At 35.1% G+C, this 17,085-nt stretch overlaps 2 protein-coding genes across 6 annotated transcripts in view; both read left to right on the top strand.

Moving 5' to 3' along the window:
- Window positions 1-17,085, top strand: part of CASP6 (caspase 6) — a 252,125-nt gene that overhangs the window by 145,964 nt on the left and 89,076 nt on the right. The gene's annotated exons all lie outside the window — the stretch shown is intronic.
- Window positions 1-17,085, top strand: part of CFI (complement factor I) — a 71,637-nt gene that overhangs the window by 12,164 nt on the left and 42,388 nt on the right. Inside the window, exon 1 of one of the 5 annotated variants that reach the window (XM_050791000.1) lies at window positions 514-854. The exons of 1 other annotated variant lie outside the window; for it this stretch is intronic. In XM_050791000.1, coding sequence (XP_050646957.1) covers window positions 798-854 — 57 coding nt within the window. In that variant the 5' untranslated portion in view covers window positions 514-797. Of the gene's footprint in view, window positions 1-513; window positions 855-14,276; window positions 16,531-17,085 lie in introns of those variants that run through there. 3 more of the 5 variants (XM_050791001.1, XM_050791004.1, XM_050791002.1) reach the window with 3 other exon arrangements.

The following is a 17,085-nucleotide window of genomic DNA, read 5'->3' on the forward strand; positions in this document are numbered from 1 at the left end:
GGCAGAATATAATGGCCCAGCCATTTATACTGAAATCAGGGGCCCTGTGACAGGTCACACTCACTCCAGTTCAACTTCTCCCTCTGCTCACCCCTGCTTCCCCTCCCTTGCTTGTACGGGTATCGATCCCTAACAAACACTTGTACCCCATGCTCACTGTCTCAAGTCTGCTTCTGGTGAACCCAATTGTGTCAGCATTTCTGCTATCACAGATTTATTTCATAAATAGATAAATCCTGCATGATAGTTGGTACTGGCACAAGAATACCTGTTTTTGAAATTTCTTATACTCCAAAAATAAAATTTGATCACAGCACAACAAATACATGATAAAGAAGCTGGTTTCTAGAGTTTTAAATGTATTTTGCAGCCTTTGCTATGGTCTGCTTTTATTCTTACTGTCTCCTAGTCTTCAACCTTAAGTTTAAAGAATTTTATTTTTATTTTACAAAAAAAATATATATATATTGCTTCCAATATAATTTCTGTCTTCCCTGGAATAGAGAATTGAGTCATTGCTCATTAACAGGGTGGGAGGAAATCAGTCTCTTCTAGTGGAAACAAGTTCCTATTGGTCACCTCCCTCTGCTCTTTACTGGGAAGGCCATTTTTTGGTTTCAGTTACGGTAAATCTCTCTGGATTTCAGCCAAATTCTTTTGGAGTTCAAAAGTACAGAGTTCTTTAGGAGGCTTGTTCTTTTGAAATATTTTTTCAGAGGTTAAAAATTAAATTTCAAAAGAATACCTGGGGTGGAAAAGAGTTCTCAGCAGAGACAAAGACCCCGAACACCTCCAACATGAAGCTTCTTCATGTTTTTCTGTTATTTCTGTGCTTCCACTTAAGTTTTTGCAAGGTAAGCAATTCAATCTTTATGCAAACAATTTTAATTGATAGTTTAAAGGTTGTAAAAATATAGAAAATAATCTTAAATTTATAATTTTGACTTAAATATTACATAGTTCAGTTACCAACCATGCCACTCTACAGTCAGCAGCAAATGTTTTATGTTAATATCTTGATAAAATAGTTTTTTTAAAAAATAGCTCTTTTTATGTGCTTATATATGCAGAGGCATTGCACTGAGCAAGAGTTTTACTAATACAGGCTGTGATTTATTATAATTGTAGTAAATAAAAAATATTTACCAAGTTCCTCCTGTGTGTAAGGTACAGTACGAGAAAGACAGTGAGACTGATCTCTTCCTTCAGTAACCTTTTAGTACACTCTATAGTTATAGAAAGGGGAAATAATAAGCAAATTTGAAACATCTGAAAACACAAAAGTACAAGTTACAAGACAGTATACATTTAATTGTCAAAAGTGTTACAAATATGTGGTAAAGGACTTTAATGAGAGGACAAATCACTTCATGCTGAGAGGTTATGAAGAGATTATGGATCAAGTAGGATTTGAGCTGAACCTTTAATTCTGTATTACATGTGATCAGTGGTGAGAAAAAGGAGTGATTTCCAGCTTTTTTAGCCAGGAAAAGCAGCAAGTGCTACCATAGGAAGGCAGCAACGCACCAGGCCCCTCCAAATAAATGAATTCATTTGATCAGAATGAAGGGTTTGTGGGCTACAAAGGAACTCGAAACTGAAATGACATGTTGTATTGAAGTTAGAGTGTGAAGTTAGAGTGTTAAGGTGAAAAATGTTTACAACATTTTAGATACTTACTGATGATTGCCAACTTTGGTGGCAATCCAAAACTATCTTGTCTTAATGCCAGCTTGTAGAAGAAAATATTTAAAGAAAACTACTTAAGAAAACACATTTTAAGATTCTTGTAACTTCTAAAATAGTTGCTATCATCATTGCAATGTTTATAATAGAGAATAAATGGAAATAACTAAATGCTTATTAATAAGACACTGGTTAAATTATTGTATATTCAAAATTGAACTATTATGTAGCCATTGAAATGACAATTTATCTAAATAAAAAGTCCTTACTACAATTTTATTTTTATTGAAGAAAACACACACACACACACACGTGTGTGTGTGTTTATATGCATACATATATAAATGCATACTTATACCTACTTATATATATGACTAAAAGATCTTATAGCATATGTATTAAATAGTTAATAGTTGCTATCATTGGCTAATAAGATTACTGGTGATTCTATTTTCTGTTTTATACATTTCTGAATTTTAGAATTCAAACTTTTTTTATTCTTTTTTTATTTAAAACAAAGGTGTATTACTTTATAATTAGAAAAATTACTTTTTTGAAAATAAGAAATATTTCAGCTCCCTTTTCTATTCCTGAAAATAGCCTCTTTCTTTTATTGAACAGTCTTCCAAAAACAAAGTTGCCTTCAGTGCTTTAAGAAACAGCATTTAAGAAGGGTTAATCTCAAGTTCATGAAAATTTCAGAACTTCTTAAAATATTTGTTTATGAAAGAAAGTGGAATTTTTAAATTCTACTTGCTAAGAAGTAACCATTTTTAAGTTGTTACTCTTAAAGACAATATAATTAGTGTTCATATAGTTTTAAAACAAATCTAAGTTTTCAAAATGAAATGAAGTATGTGCAGCTGGGATACATTTTTAAGAGCTGAGGGTAAGTTTCTGCCTAAGGGATAAAAAGTATCCCCTTCCTTATTATTATTATTTTTTAATCAGAACATCTTGATGGACTGATGCTAAGGTGGATGATGTCAATGACTGGGATAGATGGCAGTGAGATAGAATTAAGTTGCTCTGAATAGTGAAAGAAGAAAAGCAGTTTTACTGAACCTCAGACGAGGAAACTAGAGGATTCAGAAAAGATGAAAAAGAAACCCGTAGCACAGTGGGAGTGGCTGCTGGTGGTAGGAATAGGGCCTTATGATGGTAGGAATAACCAAAGGATGTTCAACAACAAGGAAACTGGCTGGGTGAGGGGGTTCACACATGTAATCCCAGTACTTTGGGAGGCTGAGGCAAGAGGATTGCTTGAGCCCAGGAGTTTGAGGCTGCAGGGAGCTATGATCATGCCACCATATTCCAGCCTGGGTGACACAGCAAGATCCTGTCAAAACAAAAAACAAACAAACAAAAAAAACAGAAGCCAAATGTTTCAGTCAATATGATTACTTACTGTAATTGTCCTGTGACATAATCACCAACTGATACCCTAAATTTTATTTTACCCTAAAATTTTGTTAAAAACTCGGCATATATGGGTGGCATACTGGGGTAATGTTAAGCAGAATGACAACATCCTGGAAACGAAGGGGGCACACAGGAGGGTATACAGTGCAAGTGATGGCAGTGGAAATGGCAAGGTAGGCAGATCCACCAAAACCAAAAACCAAAAATCCACTTCCACAAAAACCAAAGAGAAGCTGTCAGAACCAACTTTATTTAGAACTGTGGAAAACAGTCAAAGGTTTATAGCACCCAAGCAAATGTTGAATGAAGGAACAGGCAACTAAAAATGGTAGGAAAGCTTTGTGGCATTTTGTGCATGTGTCCTTTGTGTCCTTACCCCGTACACTCCCTGATTTGGCAGTGGTCTTGAAGGGTAGCTATCTATGTTTCTCACTCAGGGAGGGACCCTGTTCCCTAGCACTAGAAAGAACACAGAAGACCTTATTCAAAAATAATGTGTTTGTCTTTTCTATCCTAAAGCCTACCTGAAGGACAGACCCCAGGCACTTGTTTTGGTTTCATCTAACTCAGAACTCAGAGCAGAAAAGCATTAGTATTGCAAAGGACAGGCACTGTAAGATTAATGAGCAATCTCAGCTGTCTGGGGCAAAGGATTACAGTGGAGGTACACAAGAGAGCACCAAAGCATGGGGAAAAGCTAAGATCTTATGGAAAATTAGGGCATTCAAAAGTGCCTGTGTGTATTGGGAGAGTTTAGGAAGCCACATACATGCTCAGGGCAGGATGCACGCTCAGAAAAACCTCAGAAGACTCTGAGCCTGCACCTCTGGTGGATGTCTAGGTTCAGTCCAAGTATGAAGTGAAAGCTAATGTAGAGTTGTACATGGCCTGGATAAGTGCCCAGGACAGAAACAATCTGCAAAGACTGGGAGAGATTTTGAGATTTTGAGATTTTGATTTGTTTTTCTGGGTTTCTTTTTCTTCTCTCTCTCTGTCTCTCTCTCTCCTCTTGCATTGAAGGAAATCTCTGTCTAAATACTAACTGAATATAAGTCAAAGGAACAGACTTTAAAGACCACATGTGATAAAGAATAGACTTACCAAAAATAGTTTAGAAGTAATCAAACAAACACCAAGCAACCAAAACAAACCCCAAGTAGAAGGAAGAGTCTGATTTCAAGAGTTACTATAAGAGTCAAAATGTCCAGTTTCCAATTAAAATTATGACGCATGCAAAATACGAGAAAGTATGGCCCATTTACAGAAGAAATGAATATAATCTGTTCCAGAAGAAGCACAAACTTTGGACTCACTAAACAAAGACTTAATGGTCTTTAAAAAAAGAAAAACGCTTTATTGAGTTATGACTGACATATAATAAACTATACATATTTAGTGTACATAACTTGATGAGTTTGAGTTTGGAGATTAATATATGTCTGTGAAAATATCACAACATATGCCATAAACATATTCACCACTTCCAAAAGTTTCCTGTCACCCTCTTTACTTATTATTTTGTGTGTACATATAACAACTCTTAACATAAAAGAAATTATGCTCTTAGCAAATTTTTAAGTATACAATACAGTATTATGAACAATAGGCACTATTCTGTAGTGTAGATCTCTAAGAATTATACATCTTGCATAACTGAAAATTTATACCTTTGACTAGTACTTCCCTGTTTCCCCCTCACCCAGTGGGATGGCAACCACCATCCCACTCTCTGGTTCCATGAGTTTGACTATCTTAGATTCCTGATGTAAGTGGTATTATGTGGTATCTATCCTCCTGTCCCTGCCTTGTTTCACTTAGATTAATGTCCTCTAGGTTCATCCATATTGTCACAAATGACAGGGTTTCCTTCTTTTTTAAGGCGAAATAATGTTTCATTGCATGTATATACCATATTTTCTTTATCAATTCTTCCACAACTGTAGAAGAATTTCCCATTCTCTATATCCTCAGCTACATTTGTTACCTTTAGCTATTTTGACAATAACCATCCTAACTGGTGTGTGATTTTGATTTTCATTTCCCTAATGGGGTTAGTGATATTAAACACCTTTTGAAGTACCTGTTGACCATTTACATATCTTATTTGAAGAAATGTCTATTCAGCTCCTTTGTCCACTTTTTAAAGTAGACTATTTGGTTTTTTGTTGTAGGAATTCCCTATGTATTTTAGATAGATATTAACCTCTTACCAGATGTATAGTTTGCAAATATTTTCTTCCATTCTATATGTTGTCTTTTCATTTTGTTAAATGTAACCTTTGCTGTACAGAAGGTTTTTAGCTTGATGTAGTCCCGCTTGTCTATTTTTGCATTTGTTGCCTGTGCTTTTGTCGTCATAGTCAAGAAATTATTGCCAAGATTAATGTCAAGAAGCTTATCCTTTATGTTTTATTCTAAAAGTTTTATGATTTCAGGTGTATGTGTAAGTCTTTAGTCCATTTTGAGTTGATTTTTGTGTATGGGATAATATAGGGGTCCAATTTCATTTGTTGCATGTGGATTTCCAGTTTTCCCATTACCATTTATTGAAAAGACTGTCCTTCACCCATTGTACATTGTTGGCTTCCTTGTTGAAGAGCAGTTGACTATCTATGCATGGGTTTATCTCTGAACTTTCTACTTGGTTCCATGAATCTATATGTCTGTTTTTATGAGAGTACCATATTGTTTTGATTACTGCAGCTTTGTGATATTTTTTAAAGTCAGGAAGTGTGATGCCTCTGGCTTTGTTCTTCTTGCTCAAAAAGTTGTTTTGGCTATTCAGTGTCTTTTGAAATTCCATATAAATTTTAGAATTATTTTTTCTATTTCTGTAAAAAAAATGCCTTTGCAATTTTGGTAGAGATTGTATTGAATCTGTAGATTATTTGTGATAGCATAAACATTTTAACAATATTAATTCTTTCAGTGAAGGAATGTGAGTTGTCTTGCCATTTCTTTGTGTCTACTTTAATTTCTTTCATCAGTGTTATACAGTCTTCAGGGTACCAGTTTTTCACCTCGTTGGTTAAATTTATTTCTAAGTACTTTATTCTTTTAACTGCTATTGTAAATTAGAAAATTAGATTGTTTTGTTTTGTTAAAGACAGGGTTTTGCACTGTTGCCCAGGTGGGAATGCAATGGCAAATTATAGCCCACTGCAGGCTTGGCTTCTTGTGCTCAAGCGACCCTCCTACCCCAGCCTCCCAAGTAACTGTGACCAAAGGAGCGCACTACCATGCCAACTAATTTTATTTTTTGTAGCAATGGGACCTTGCTATGTTGCCCAGGCTGGTCTCGAACTCCTGGCCTCAAAGGATCTTCCCACCGTGGGGCCTCTCAAAGCATTGGGATATAGGCATGAGCTGCTGTACCTGGCCTGAGATGGTTTTCTTAATTTCTTTCTAGGACAGTTCATTATTGGTGTATAGAAACACCATGATTTTTGTATGTTAATTTTGTATCCTGCAGCTTTAATGTTGCTGTTTATTGTCTTTTCATTTCTACTTGAATAAAACCTTTTATCATTTCTAAAAGGCAGGTGATGTATTTCCTGTTTTGGTTTATTGGGGAAAGTCTTTATCTCTCTTTCATTTTTAGAGGGTAGCTTTTCTGGGTGTAATATTCTTGGTTGGCAGTGGTTTGGGGGTTATTTCTTCCTTTCAACACTTTGAATATATCATCCCACTCTTTCCTGGCCTGCAAAGTTTCTGAAGAAGAAGAAATTTGAAGAATAAATCCACTGATAGTTTTATAGGGTTTTTTGTTTTTTTGTGTGTGTATGACAAGTTGCTTTTCTCTTTCAAAATTGTCTTTTTGTCTTTGACATTTGACAATTTGATTATAACGTGTCTCAGTCTAGACCTTTTTAGGTTAGATATCTTCGTGATCCTTTTGGGGCTCATGAATCCAGATGTCCATTTCCTTCCCTAGATTTGAGATGTTTTCAGGCATTATTAATTTAAATAAGCTTTCTTTCCTTTTCCCTTTCTTTTCTTCTTCTGTAAATAACATAATGCATACATTGGTTTGCTTGATGGTATCCCATGAGTCCTGTAGTCTTTCTTTATACTTTTTAATTCTTTTTTTCATTTTTGTTCCTCTGACCATATAATTTCAAATAACCTATCTTTGAGTTCACTGATTCTCTCTTCTGTTTGACTAAGTATGGTGTTCGAGCTCTCTATTGAATTTTTCAGTTCCATTATTGTATTCTTTTCACCTCCAAAATTTCTCCTTGGTTCTTTTTTATGGTTTCTGTTTGTTGAATATCTCATTTTGCTCATGAATTATTTTCCCCTAATTTTGTGTAGTTGTTTATCTGTGTTCTTTTATAGCTCTTTGAGCTTCTTTAAGATGTTACTTTGAATTATTTGTCAGGCAATTTGTAGGTCTCCAATTCTTTTGAATCACTTATTGGAGCTTTATTTGCTCCTTGGATGGTGTCTTTTTTCTTCATAATCCTTGTAGCTTGTATTAGTGTCTGGATATTTGAAGAAGCAGCCACCTCTTTCAGTCTTTACAGACTGACTTTTGCAGAAAAAGCTTTTCACAAATCAGTTAGCCAGAGATTCTGGGTGGGCCAGCTGGTGGGGCCCATGTAAACAGCCTGTTGCTTGAGACCATGTGTGGGTGAGCCTGGTGCCTGGGTCTACCAGTGGGCCTGGTGCCACTGTCACTGCGTGGGTGGACAGTCTTGATGCCAGTGTCCAAGGGCAGGGTTGCTCTGTTTTTCCCCCACAAGAGAGCTCATGATCCAAAGGAATCTCTTTCTTTGTGTTGCTGTGTAGGGTAAAGGGTGACTCTATAAAGTGAAACTTGTTTTCTTACCCTTTCAATATTTTCTCATATCTTTTTTCTACTTGCATGCTATAACCTCTCACCTTGATCCTGGAGCTCTCATAAAGGTATTTTTATTCATAGATGGTTGTTACATTTGGTGTTTCTGTGGGAAGACAAGTGCTGGGACATTTTGTTCCACCATCTTGCCAATGTCACACTTTTCAACGGTCTTAAATGTGCTCAGAGCTACAAGAAACCCTGATAATAATGTATAAACAAATATAGAATATTAATAAATGGAATTTTTTTGGAGACAGAGTCTTGCTCTGTCACCCAAGCTGGAGTGCAGTGGCACAATCTTGGGTCACTGCAACCTCTGCCTCCCAGGTTCAAGTAATTCTCGTGCCTCAGCCCCCTGAATAGCTGGAATTACAGGTGCCCACTACCACGCCCAGCTAATTTTTGTATTTTTAGTAGAGATGGGGTTTCACCATGTTGGCCATCTGGTTTTGAACTCCTGACCTCAAGTGATCCACCCACTTCACCCTCCCAAAGTGCTGGGATTACAGACATGAGCCACTGTGACTGGCCAACAAATAGAAATTTTAAAAAGAAACTAGACAAAATTTCTGGAGTTGAAAAGCACAATAACAAACATGAAAAATTTTCTAATAGGTTTCAGTAGAAGATTTGAGCAGGCAGAAGAAATAGTCAACAAACTTGATGATCACTCCATTTAATTAATTATCCAGTATGAGGAGCAGAAAGAAAAAAGGATGACAAAGAATGAACAGAGCCTATGAGACTTGTGCGACACCATCTAGCATACCAAAATATATATATAATGGGAATCCCAGAAGGAGAAATAAGAAAGTAAGAGAGAATATATGGCTGAAAAGTTTCCACATTTGATCAAATGCATGGCTGTCCACATTCAAAAAGCTCAATGCAATCCAAGAAGGATAAACACAAAAAGGTCCAAACCAAGATACATTATAATCAAATTGTCAAAACCAAGGATGAAGAAAGTCTTGAAAACAACATAGTCATGAGATTCCATAAGATTAGCAGCAGCTTTCTCATCAGAAACCATGGAGGCCAGATGAAAATTTTATTTGTTGAAAGTAAAAAACTGTCAACCAAGAATTCTGTATCTGGCAGAACTATGCTTCACAAATGAAGGAGAAATGAAGAAATTCACAGATAAATAGAGGCTGAGGGAGTTAGTTACTAATAGACCTGTCCTACAAGAAATGCACTACAAGTGGCTGGATGTGGTGGCTCATTGCCTATAATCCCAGCACTTTAGGGGAATGAGGCAGGAGCACTGCTTAAGCCCAGGAGTTCAAGACTAGCCTGGAAAACACAGCAAGAGCCCATCTCTATAAAAAATAAAGTTAGCAAGGTGTGGTGGCATGTATCTGTAGTCTCAGCTACTTGGGAGGCTGAGGTGAGAGAATCACTTGAGCTCAGGAGTTCAAAGCTGCAGTGAGTTCTGACTACACCACTCCATTCAAACCTAGGCAACAGAGTGAGATCGTCTCTAAAATAAAATTAAGTTAAAATAAAGAAATACAGTACAAGTCAGAGAACCCTACATACTGAAGTGAAAGGACATTTGGCAGTTACTTGAAGTAATATGAGAAATAAAGAACTCCAGGAAAGGTAACTACATAGGTAAATATAAAAGCCAGTATTATATTATTTTGGTTTGTATTCCTTCTTTTCCTTTCCCACATGAGTTAAAAGACAACTATATAAAACGATTATAATTCTGTGTTAACAGTGCACAATATATAAAGATGTAACATATGACAATAACAAGATAAAGGAGCGGATGGAGCAGTATAGGAACAGAGTTTTGTATGCTCTCAAAACCAAGTTATTATCAATTCAAACTAGATTACTATAAATGTAATCACTATTAATTGTAATCTCCATAGTAGCCAAAAAGAAAGTATCTAAAAAATATATACAGAAGGAAATAAAAAGGGAACCAAAGTAATTGACTATGAAAAAATCAACTAAACACAAAAAGGGCAGTAATGGAGAAAATGAGAAACAAAAAAAGTATAAGACATACAATAAACAAATAGCAAATAGAAGAGTAAGTCCTTTCTTATCAACAATTACTTTAATGGAAGTGGATTAAATTCTAATATCAAAAGGCAGAGATTGGCAAAATCAATTTTTAAAAAATTATTATCCAACTATATGCTGTCTAAAGAGGCTCCCTTTAGGTCCAAAGAAATAAAGGATGGAAAAGATATAAATAACAGCCAAAAAAGAGCTAAAGTGTCTATACTAATACCAGACAAAATAGACCTTAAGTAAAAAACTGTTACAAGAGATAAATTACATGATATATTAATGAAAGGGTCAATTCTTCTGGAATATATAACAATTATGAATATTATACACTAAACAATAGAGCCCCAAAAGATATGAATGAAAAGTGACAGAATAAAAGAGAGAAATAGACAATTCTTGTTTTCGTGGTTTGTTTTTGTTTTTGTTTTTGAGATGTAGTCATCCAGGCTGGAATGCAGTGGCATGATCTCAGCTCACTGCAACTGGTTCAAGTGATTCTTATGCCTCACCTCCCAAATAGTTGAGATTACAGGCGTGCACCACCACACCTGGCTAATTTTTGTATTTTTAGTAGAGACAGGGTTTCACCATGTTGCCCAGGGTGGTCTTGAACTCCTGACCTCAGGTGATCCACCCTTGGCCTCCCAAAGTGCTGGGATTACAGGCGTGAGTCACTGTGCCTGACCAGAAATAGACAATTATATAATAATAGTTGGAAGCTTCAATACTCCACTTTCTATAATGAATAGAAGGTCAATAAGGAATAGAGAACTTGAACAGCACTATAAGCCCAGTAGACCTAATAACTAGACATATATAGAACTCTGCACTCAATAATAGCAGAATATACATTTTTCTCAAGTGCACGTGGAACAGTTTCTAAGATAGACCATATAAGACTTGTCACAAAATGAGTCTCAATAAATTTTTTAAATGTTGAAATTATACAGGGTAGCTTCTCTAACCACAGTGGAATAAGGCTGGAAACCAATAACAGAAAGAAAATTAGAAAATTTACAAATACGTGGAAATTAAACAACACATTCTTAAGCAACCAATGGTCAAAGAAGAAATCACAAGGGAAATTGTGAATACTTAAAGATAAATGAAAACAAAACACAACATACCAAAACATATGACAGGCAGCAAAAGCAGTTATCAAAGATAAATGTATAGCAATAAATACCTACATTAAAAAAGAATAGAGGACCCAGAAATAAGGCTGCACACTTAGAACTATCTGATCTTCTACAAATCTGACAAAAAGAAGCAATGGGGAAAGGACTCCCTATTCAATAAATGGTGCTGGGATAACTGGCTAGCCATAGGCAGAAAATTGAAACTGGACCCCTTCCTTAGACCATATACAAAAATTAACTCAAGATAGATTAAAGAATTAAATGTAAAACCCAAAACTATTAAAACCCTGGAAGACAACCTAGGCAATATTATTCTGGACATAGGAATGAGCAAAGATTTCATGACAAAGACACCAAAAGCAATCACAGCAAAGCAAAAATTGACAAATGGGATCTAATTAAACTAAAGAGCTTCTGCACAGCAAAAGAAATTATCAACAGAGTGAACAGACACACTACAGAATGGGAGAAAATGTTTGCAAACTATGCATCTGACAAAGGTCTAACATCTAGTGTCTAAAAGGAACTTAAACAAATTTACAAGAAAAATCAACCCCATTAAAAAGTGAGCAAAGGACATGAACAGACACTTTTCAAAAGAAGACTTATATGCAGCAACAATCATGTGAAAAAAAGCCCAACATCAGTGATCATTGGAGAAATGCAGATTAAAACCACAATGAAATACCATCTCACAGCAGTCAGAATGGCACTATTAAAAAGTCCAAAAAAATAACATGCTGGTGAGGTTGTGGAGAAAAAGGAATGCTTATGCACATTTAGTGGTAGTGTAAATTAGCTCAACCATTGTGGAACACAGTGTGGCAACTCCACAAAGACCTAAAAAGAGAAATTCCATTCAACCCAGCAATCCCATTATTGGGTATATACCTAAAGGAATATAAATTGTTCTATCTTAAAAATACATGCACACATATGTTGATTGCAGCACTATTCACGACAGCAAAGACATGGAATCACCTTAAATGCCCATCAGTGGTAGACTGGATAAAGAAAATGTGGTACATATACACCATGGAATACTATTTAGCCATAAAAGAGAACAAGATCATATCTTTTGCAAGAATATGGATGGAGCCTGAGCCCATTTCCTCAGGAAACAAATGCAGAAACAGAAAACCAAATACCACATGTTCTCATTTATAAGTGGAAGCTAAATTATGAGAACACATGGACACATAGAGGGGCCTATAAGACACACTGGGCCTATTAGAAGATGGAGGCTGGGAGAAGGAAGAGCATCAGGAAAAACAACTAATAAGTACTAGGCTTAATACCTGGGTGATAAAATAATCTGTACAACAGACCCCCATGACACAGGCTTACCTATATAACAAACCTGCACAAGTTTACCTATAAAACAAACCCTGAATTTAAATGTTTTAAAAAAGAGTAAAGATCTCAAATTGATAACCTAACTTTACAACCTAAGAAGCACATCTTCTTTAGAAAAAGGAAGAACAAACTAAACCCAAAGGTAGAATAAATAAAATAATAAAGATTAGAGTAGAGACAAAAAAAAATTACATAGTAAGACAATAGAATCAATGAAATCACAAGTTGGTTCTTTGGACATAGCCACAAAATTGTCAGATTTTAGCTAAACTGAGAAAGAAAAAAGAGAGAAGATACAAATAACTAAAATCAGAAGTGAAATTGGAGATATTACTACTGATCTTGCAGAAATAAAAAGAATGATAAGAGAATGCTATGAGCAATTATATGGCAGCAAATTAGATAACCTAGATAAATTAATAAATTCCTAGAAACACACAAATTACCAAAACTAATTCAAGAAGAAATAGAAAATCTGAACAGACCTATAGCAGGTAAAGGTATTAAATCAGTAATTTAAAAATTTCCCAAAAAAGAAATATCGGTAACCAGATGGCTTTACTAGTGAATTCTACCAAACATATAAAGAGAATTAACACTGATTTTTCTCAAACACTTTCAAAAGGTAAAGAGGAGGGAACACTTCCTATGGATTCTGTGAGGCCAATAAATTACCATAATAGCAAAGTCAAAGATACCACAAGAAAAATTGCAAAACAGAGATAAAGACTATCTTCCTACCAAATCAAAAACTCCCAAAGATTTCCAGTATTCTTAATTTATTTGTGTAGATCCAGATTTCCCTCTGTGATAATTTTCCTTCTGCTTTTTCTTGTAGTGCAGGTATGCTGCTGACTAATTCCTTCAGTTTTTGTGTGTCTTAAAAGGTTGTTCTTTTGCCTAAATTTTTGAATGATATTTTTGCTGGGTATAGAATTATAGATTGCGAATTTTCTCTTTCAGTACTTTAAAAATGTTGCTGCGTTGTCTTCGCATTTGCATTATTGATGAGAAATGTCATACTTATCTTCGTTTCTCTGTACATAGTGTGTCTTTTTTCTTTGACTCTTTTGAAGATTTTCTCTTAGTTACTGGTTTCCAAGTAATTTGAGTGTGACGTGGTTTGGTGGAGTTTCCTTCATGGTTCTCCTGCTTGGGGTTCGTTCCCCATTTGTTCTCAAATTTGGATACATTTCAGCCGTTATTTCTTCAAATATGTTTTTTGTTCCTTCATTTTGTCCTCTTTTTTGGAGGCTCCAATTATAGATGTACTAGACTGCTTGAAGTTGCCCCACAGTTTATTTACACTCTATTCTTTAATTTTTTTATTTTTTAAAATTATATTGTAGATAGTTTCCATTGATGTGTCTTTAAGTTTCCCAGTCTTTTCTTCTGCATATCTGATTTGGTTTTGGTTCCATCAAGTGTATTGTAGTTTTTATCCCTAGAAGTTCAATTTAGATCTTTTTCATATCATCCGTGTCTCTATTTTTGAACATGTGGAATACAGTTATAATAACTTTTTAAATCTCCCTGCCTGCTAATGCTAACATCTGTTTTAGAATTCTGGGTAAGTTTCAATTGCCTGTTTTTTCTCCTCATCGTGGGTCATATTTTATGACTTCTCGGATGCCTACTATTTTGTATTAAATGTCAAATATGAATTTTGCCTTGTTGGATGCTGTTCATACTGTAATATGTATTTTAAATTTACTTTTTAAATTTTTTACAGAATTGATTATATATCTGAATTTCCATTTTAAAATATTCACTGTTTGCATTTTCTTCATAATTCATTATTCCTTTCATTTCATGATTTTTACTAAAAATAATTTTCTTGTATGGGGCTGTTTTAAAAGTGTCTGTGTTGTGGGACAAATACACTAAACTTGCCGTTTGTCAGTACACAAACAATTTTTGCAATTCGTATTCCAGATAAATTGCTAGTTTCTTTAATATATAAAGAGTTACTACAAAAAAAAACAAGAAAAAATCTATATCACTGAAAGATATGGTTAGGATGTAAAGAAGGAAGAAAAAATCTTTCTTAAAATTTGAGCATACTGAAGATGCTTAACTTCACTCATAGGAAAAAAAGGCAAGTAAAAGTGTGCTCTGGTAACATTTTTACATATCAAATTGGCAAAGATTAAAAAGTTTAATAATATATACTCTGTAGTCAAGAGTATGGAAACCAGATATTCTCATATATTTATGATGGGAATGCAATTTAAAACAACCTCTATAGAGCAAAATTCGTCAATATCTTTCAGGATATTAAAAGTACTCATTCCTTTGATTCAGCAATATCACTTCCAGAGAAGTATCTGGCAGATATACTTAGCATATGTAAGAAATGATGTGTATTATATAAGGAGATTAATCATAGCATTATTTATAATAGTAAAACATGAGAAACTATCTAACTGCCCTTTGGGGGCTGATTATAGGGCCACTAGTTACAAATGCACTGATGTTGGGGCACAGATTGAAGAGTAACATAGGCTCATGTATACATTTATGATCTCTGGAAAGACTCACAAAGAGCTGTTAAGTGGTTACCTCTGAAGTGGGGCCTGAGTGGATTGAGAGGATAAGGAAAGGAAGGAAATGTAATTTTTACAGGCACATTTTTGAACCTCTTCGAACAATTCTCTATGTTTCCTATTCAAAAAAATCTATTAGCTATCTTACATTCATTATGAAAAAAACAAAAACAAACAAACAAACAAACAAAAAACAAGACCAGAAAACTGGACAAGTGATTTTCTTTTTAATCTCTGAGACAAAAATAATGGAGTTGACCCCAAAACAATATTTCCATGTTTTTAGAGAGACTGAAAATTAGCACGCAAGAATCCATCCTACCTGACCACAGTATACAGTCATCTTCCCACAATTCCTAACAACATTCTGATTCTGGAAAAAAAATGAATATTTATCTTTAAAATAATAAAAACAACAAAAGACCTTATCAAATTTCTTATGTGAATTGGAACAATTCATTGTTAGGTATTACCAGAGAAACATTCTCTCCCTAACTACTTTTTAATCTGAATAGAATGGTTGCTGATTAAGGAGTTTGTGGGGTATCTGTGGCATCACTTTATGTCAAAAGCAGGGCTGCTCCCAGGTACAATGCAAAATGGGCAGCTCCAAGGAGAGAAAAAAGTGGAGGAAAAATTGCTAGTAAAGACCATAATCGGGATAAATAAGGCCATAGGGGACCTAAAACTCTTTCAATGGAAAGGTTTCTGATATGGTTGTTAACTCTTGGGATCCAAGTTGCTTATTCACTTCTGGAGGAAAGACAGTAGTTACATTGTTGACTGTTTTTGAAAGTTTTCCAATTTTTTTCTCAGTGTTTTCCAGGGAAATCGTCATTGTACCAGTTGGTTAATGCCATAATAATAAAAGCACTACATAATCTTAGTGGTGTACAACTTTATTAGGTATACAAGCCTATAGGTCAGTGGGGAGTCAGCTGGCCTATACTGGGCTCAGCAGGGCTGGTTCTTCTTTTTATGCCTGTGCTAGCCTGGTCATGCTTTTCTCCTAGCTATTCAGAGAAACACAAGGACAAACCCAGTTGTACAAGTACTTTCCAAGTATCTTTCAAAGAACAGGGAAATACACCCTGTGCCCAGTAAACCATACAGTAAAGAACTAAGATGAAATGAGGATAGAACAAGGAGGGGGCTGTAGGCAACCTACCAAAATCATCATCGTATTCACATTTATATAGGATCTTAAATGTTTATTTGAGTTTCCCATGTATTTTTCATATAATCCTCACAATATCTTTGTGTGAACATTATTTTTATTTTCCACATTTTATAGAAGAGGAACAGGATCAAAAGGATAAAGTCACTTATCTAAGATCACACAGCTAATTAGCAATAGAAGAGGAACATTCCAATAGTACCCAGAAAAAAGGGAAAGGGGTGGACTTTTCCTTGCTTTAATCATAACTGATCATCTTTTTTTCTTTGTTTATAGATTAAATATGGAAAAGACAAACAAAAGAGGTAAATGAAGAAACTTGAGGATAAGGTATATAGCTATATACAGGGTTGATAAGGTCTAGAAAATGAGGTTGTTTTATTTCTTGTTTGTTTTCTAATGAACGACCATCTAAAATTGTTTCACTGGTCTCCTGCCTACAGGAAAAAAAAGATAAAGTTTACATAAAAATAATTGCTATGTCACTGCAAATACCAAAGAAATAATTTTTAGGCTGGATGTGGTGGCTCATACCTGTAATCCCAGCATTTTGGGAGGCTGAAGTCAGTGGATTGCTGGAGGTCAGGAGTTCAAGACCAGCCTGGCCATTATTGTGAAACAGCATCTCTACTAAAAACACAAAAATTAACCGGGCATAGTGGCAGGCACTTGTAATCCCAGCTACACAGGAGGTTGAGGCAGAAGAATTGCTTGAACCCTGGAGACGCAAGTTGCAGTGAGCTGAGATTGCATCACTGCACCCGCTCACAGAGCTAGACTTTGTTTTGTTTTGTTTAAAAAAGAATTTTTTAAAAGCCCATTGTATTAGTCCATTTTTATACTGCTATAAAGAACTGCCCAAGACTAGGTAATTTATAAAGGAAA

This window comes from Macaca thibetana, chromosome 5 (assembly GCF_024542745.1).
Source record: "Macaca thibetana thibetana isolate TM-01 chromosome 5, ASM2454274v1, whole genome shotgun sequence".
Classification (NCBI taxonomy): domain Eukaryota; kingdom Metazoa; phylum Chordata; class Mammalia; order Primates; family Cercopithecidae; genus Macaca; species Macaca thibetana.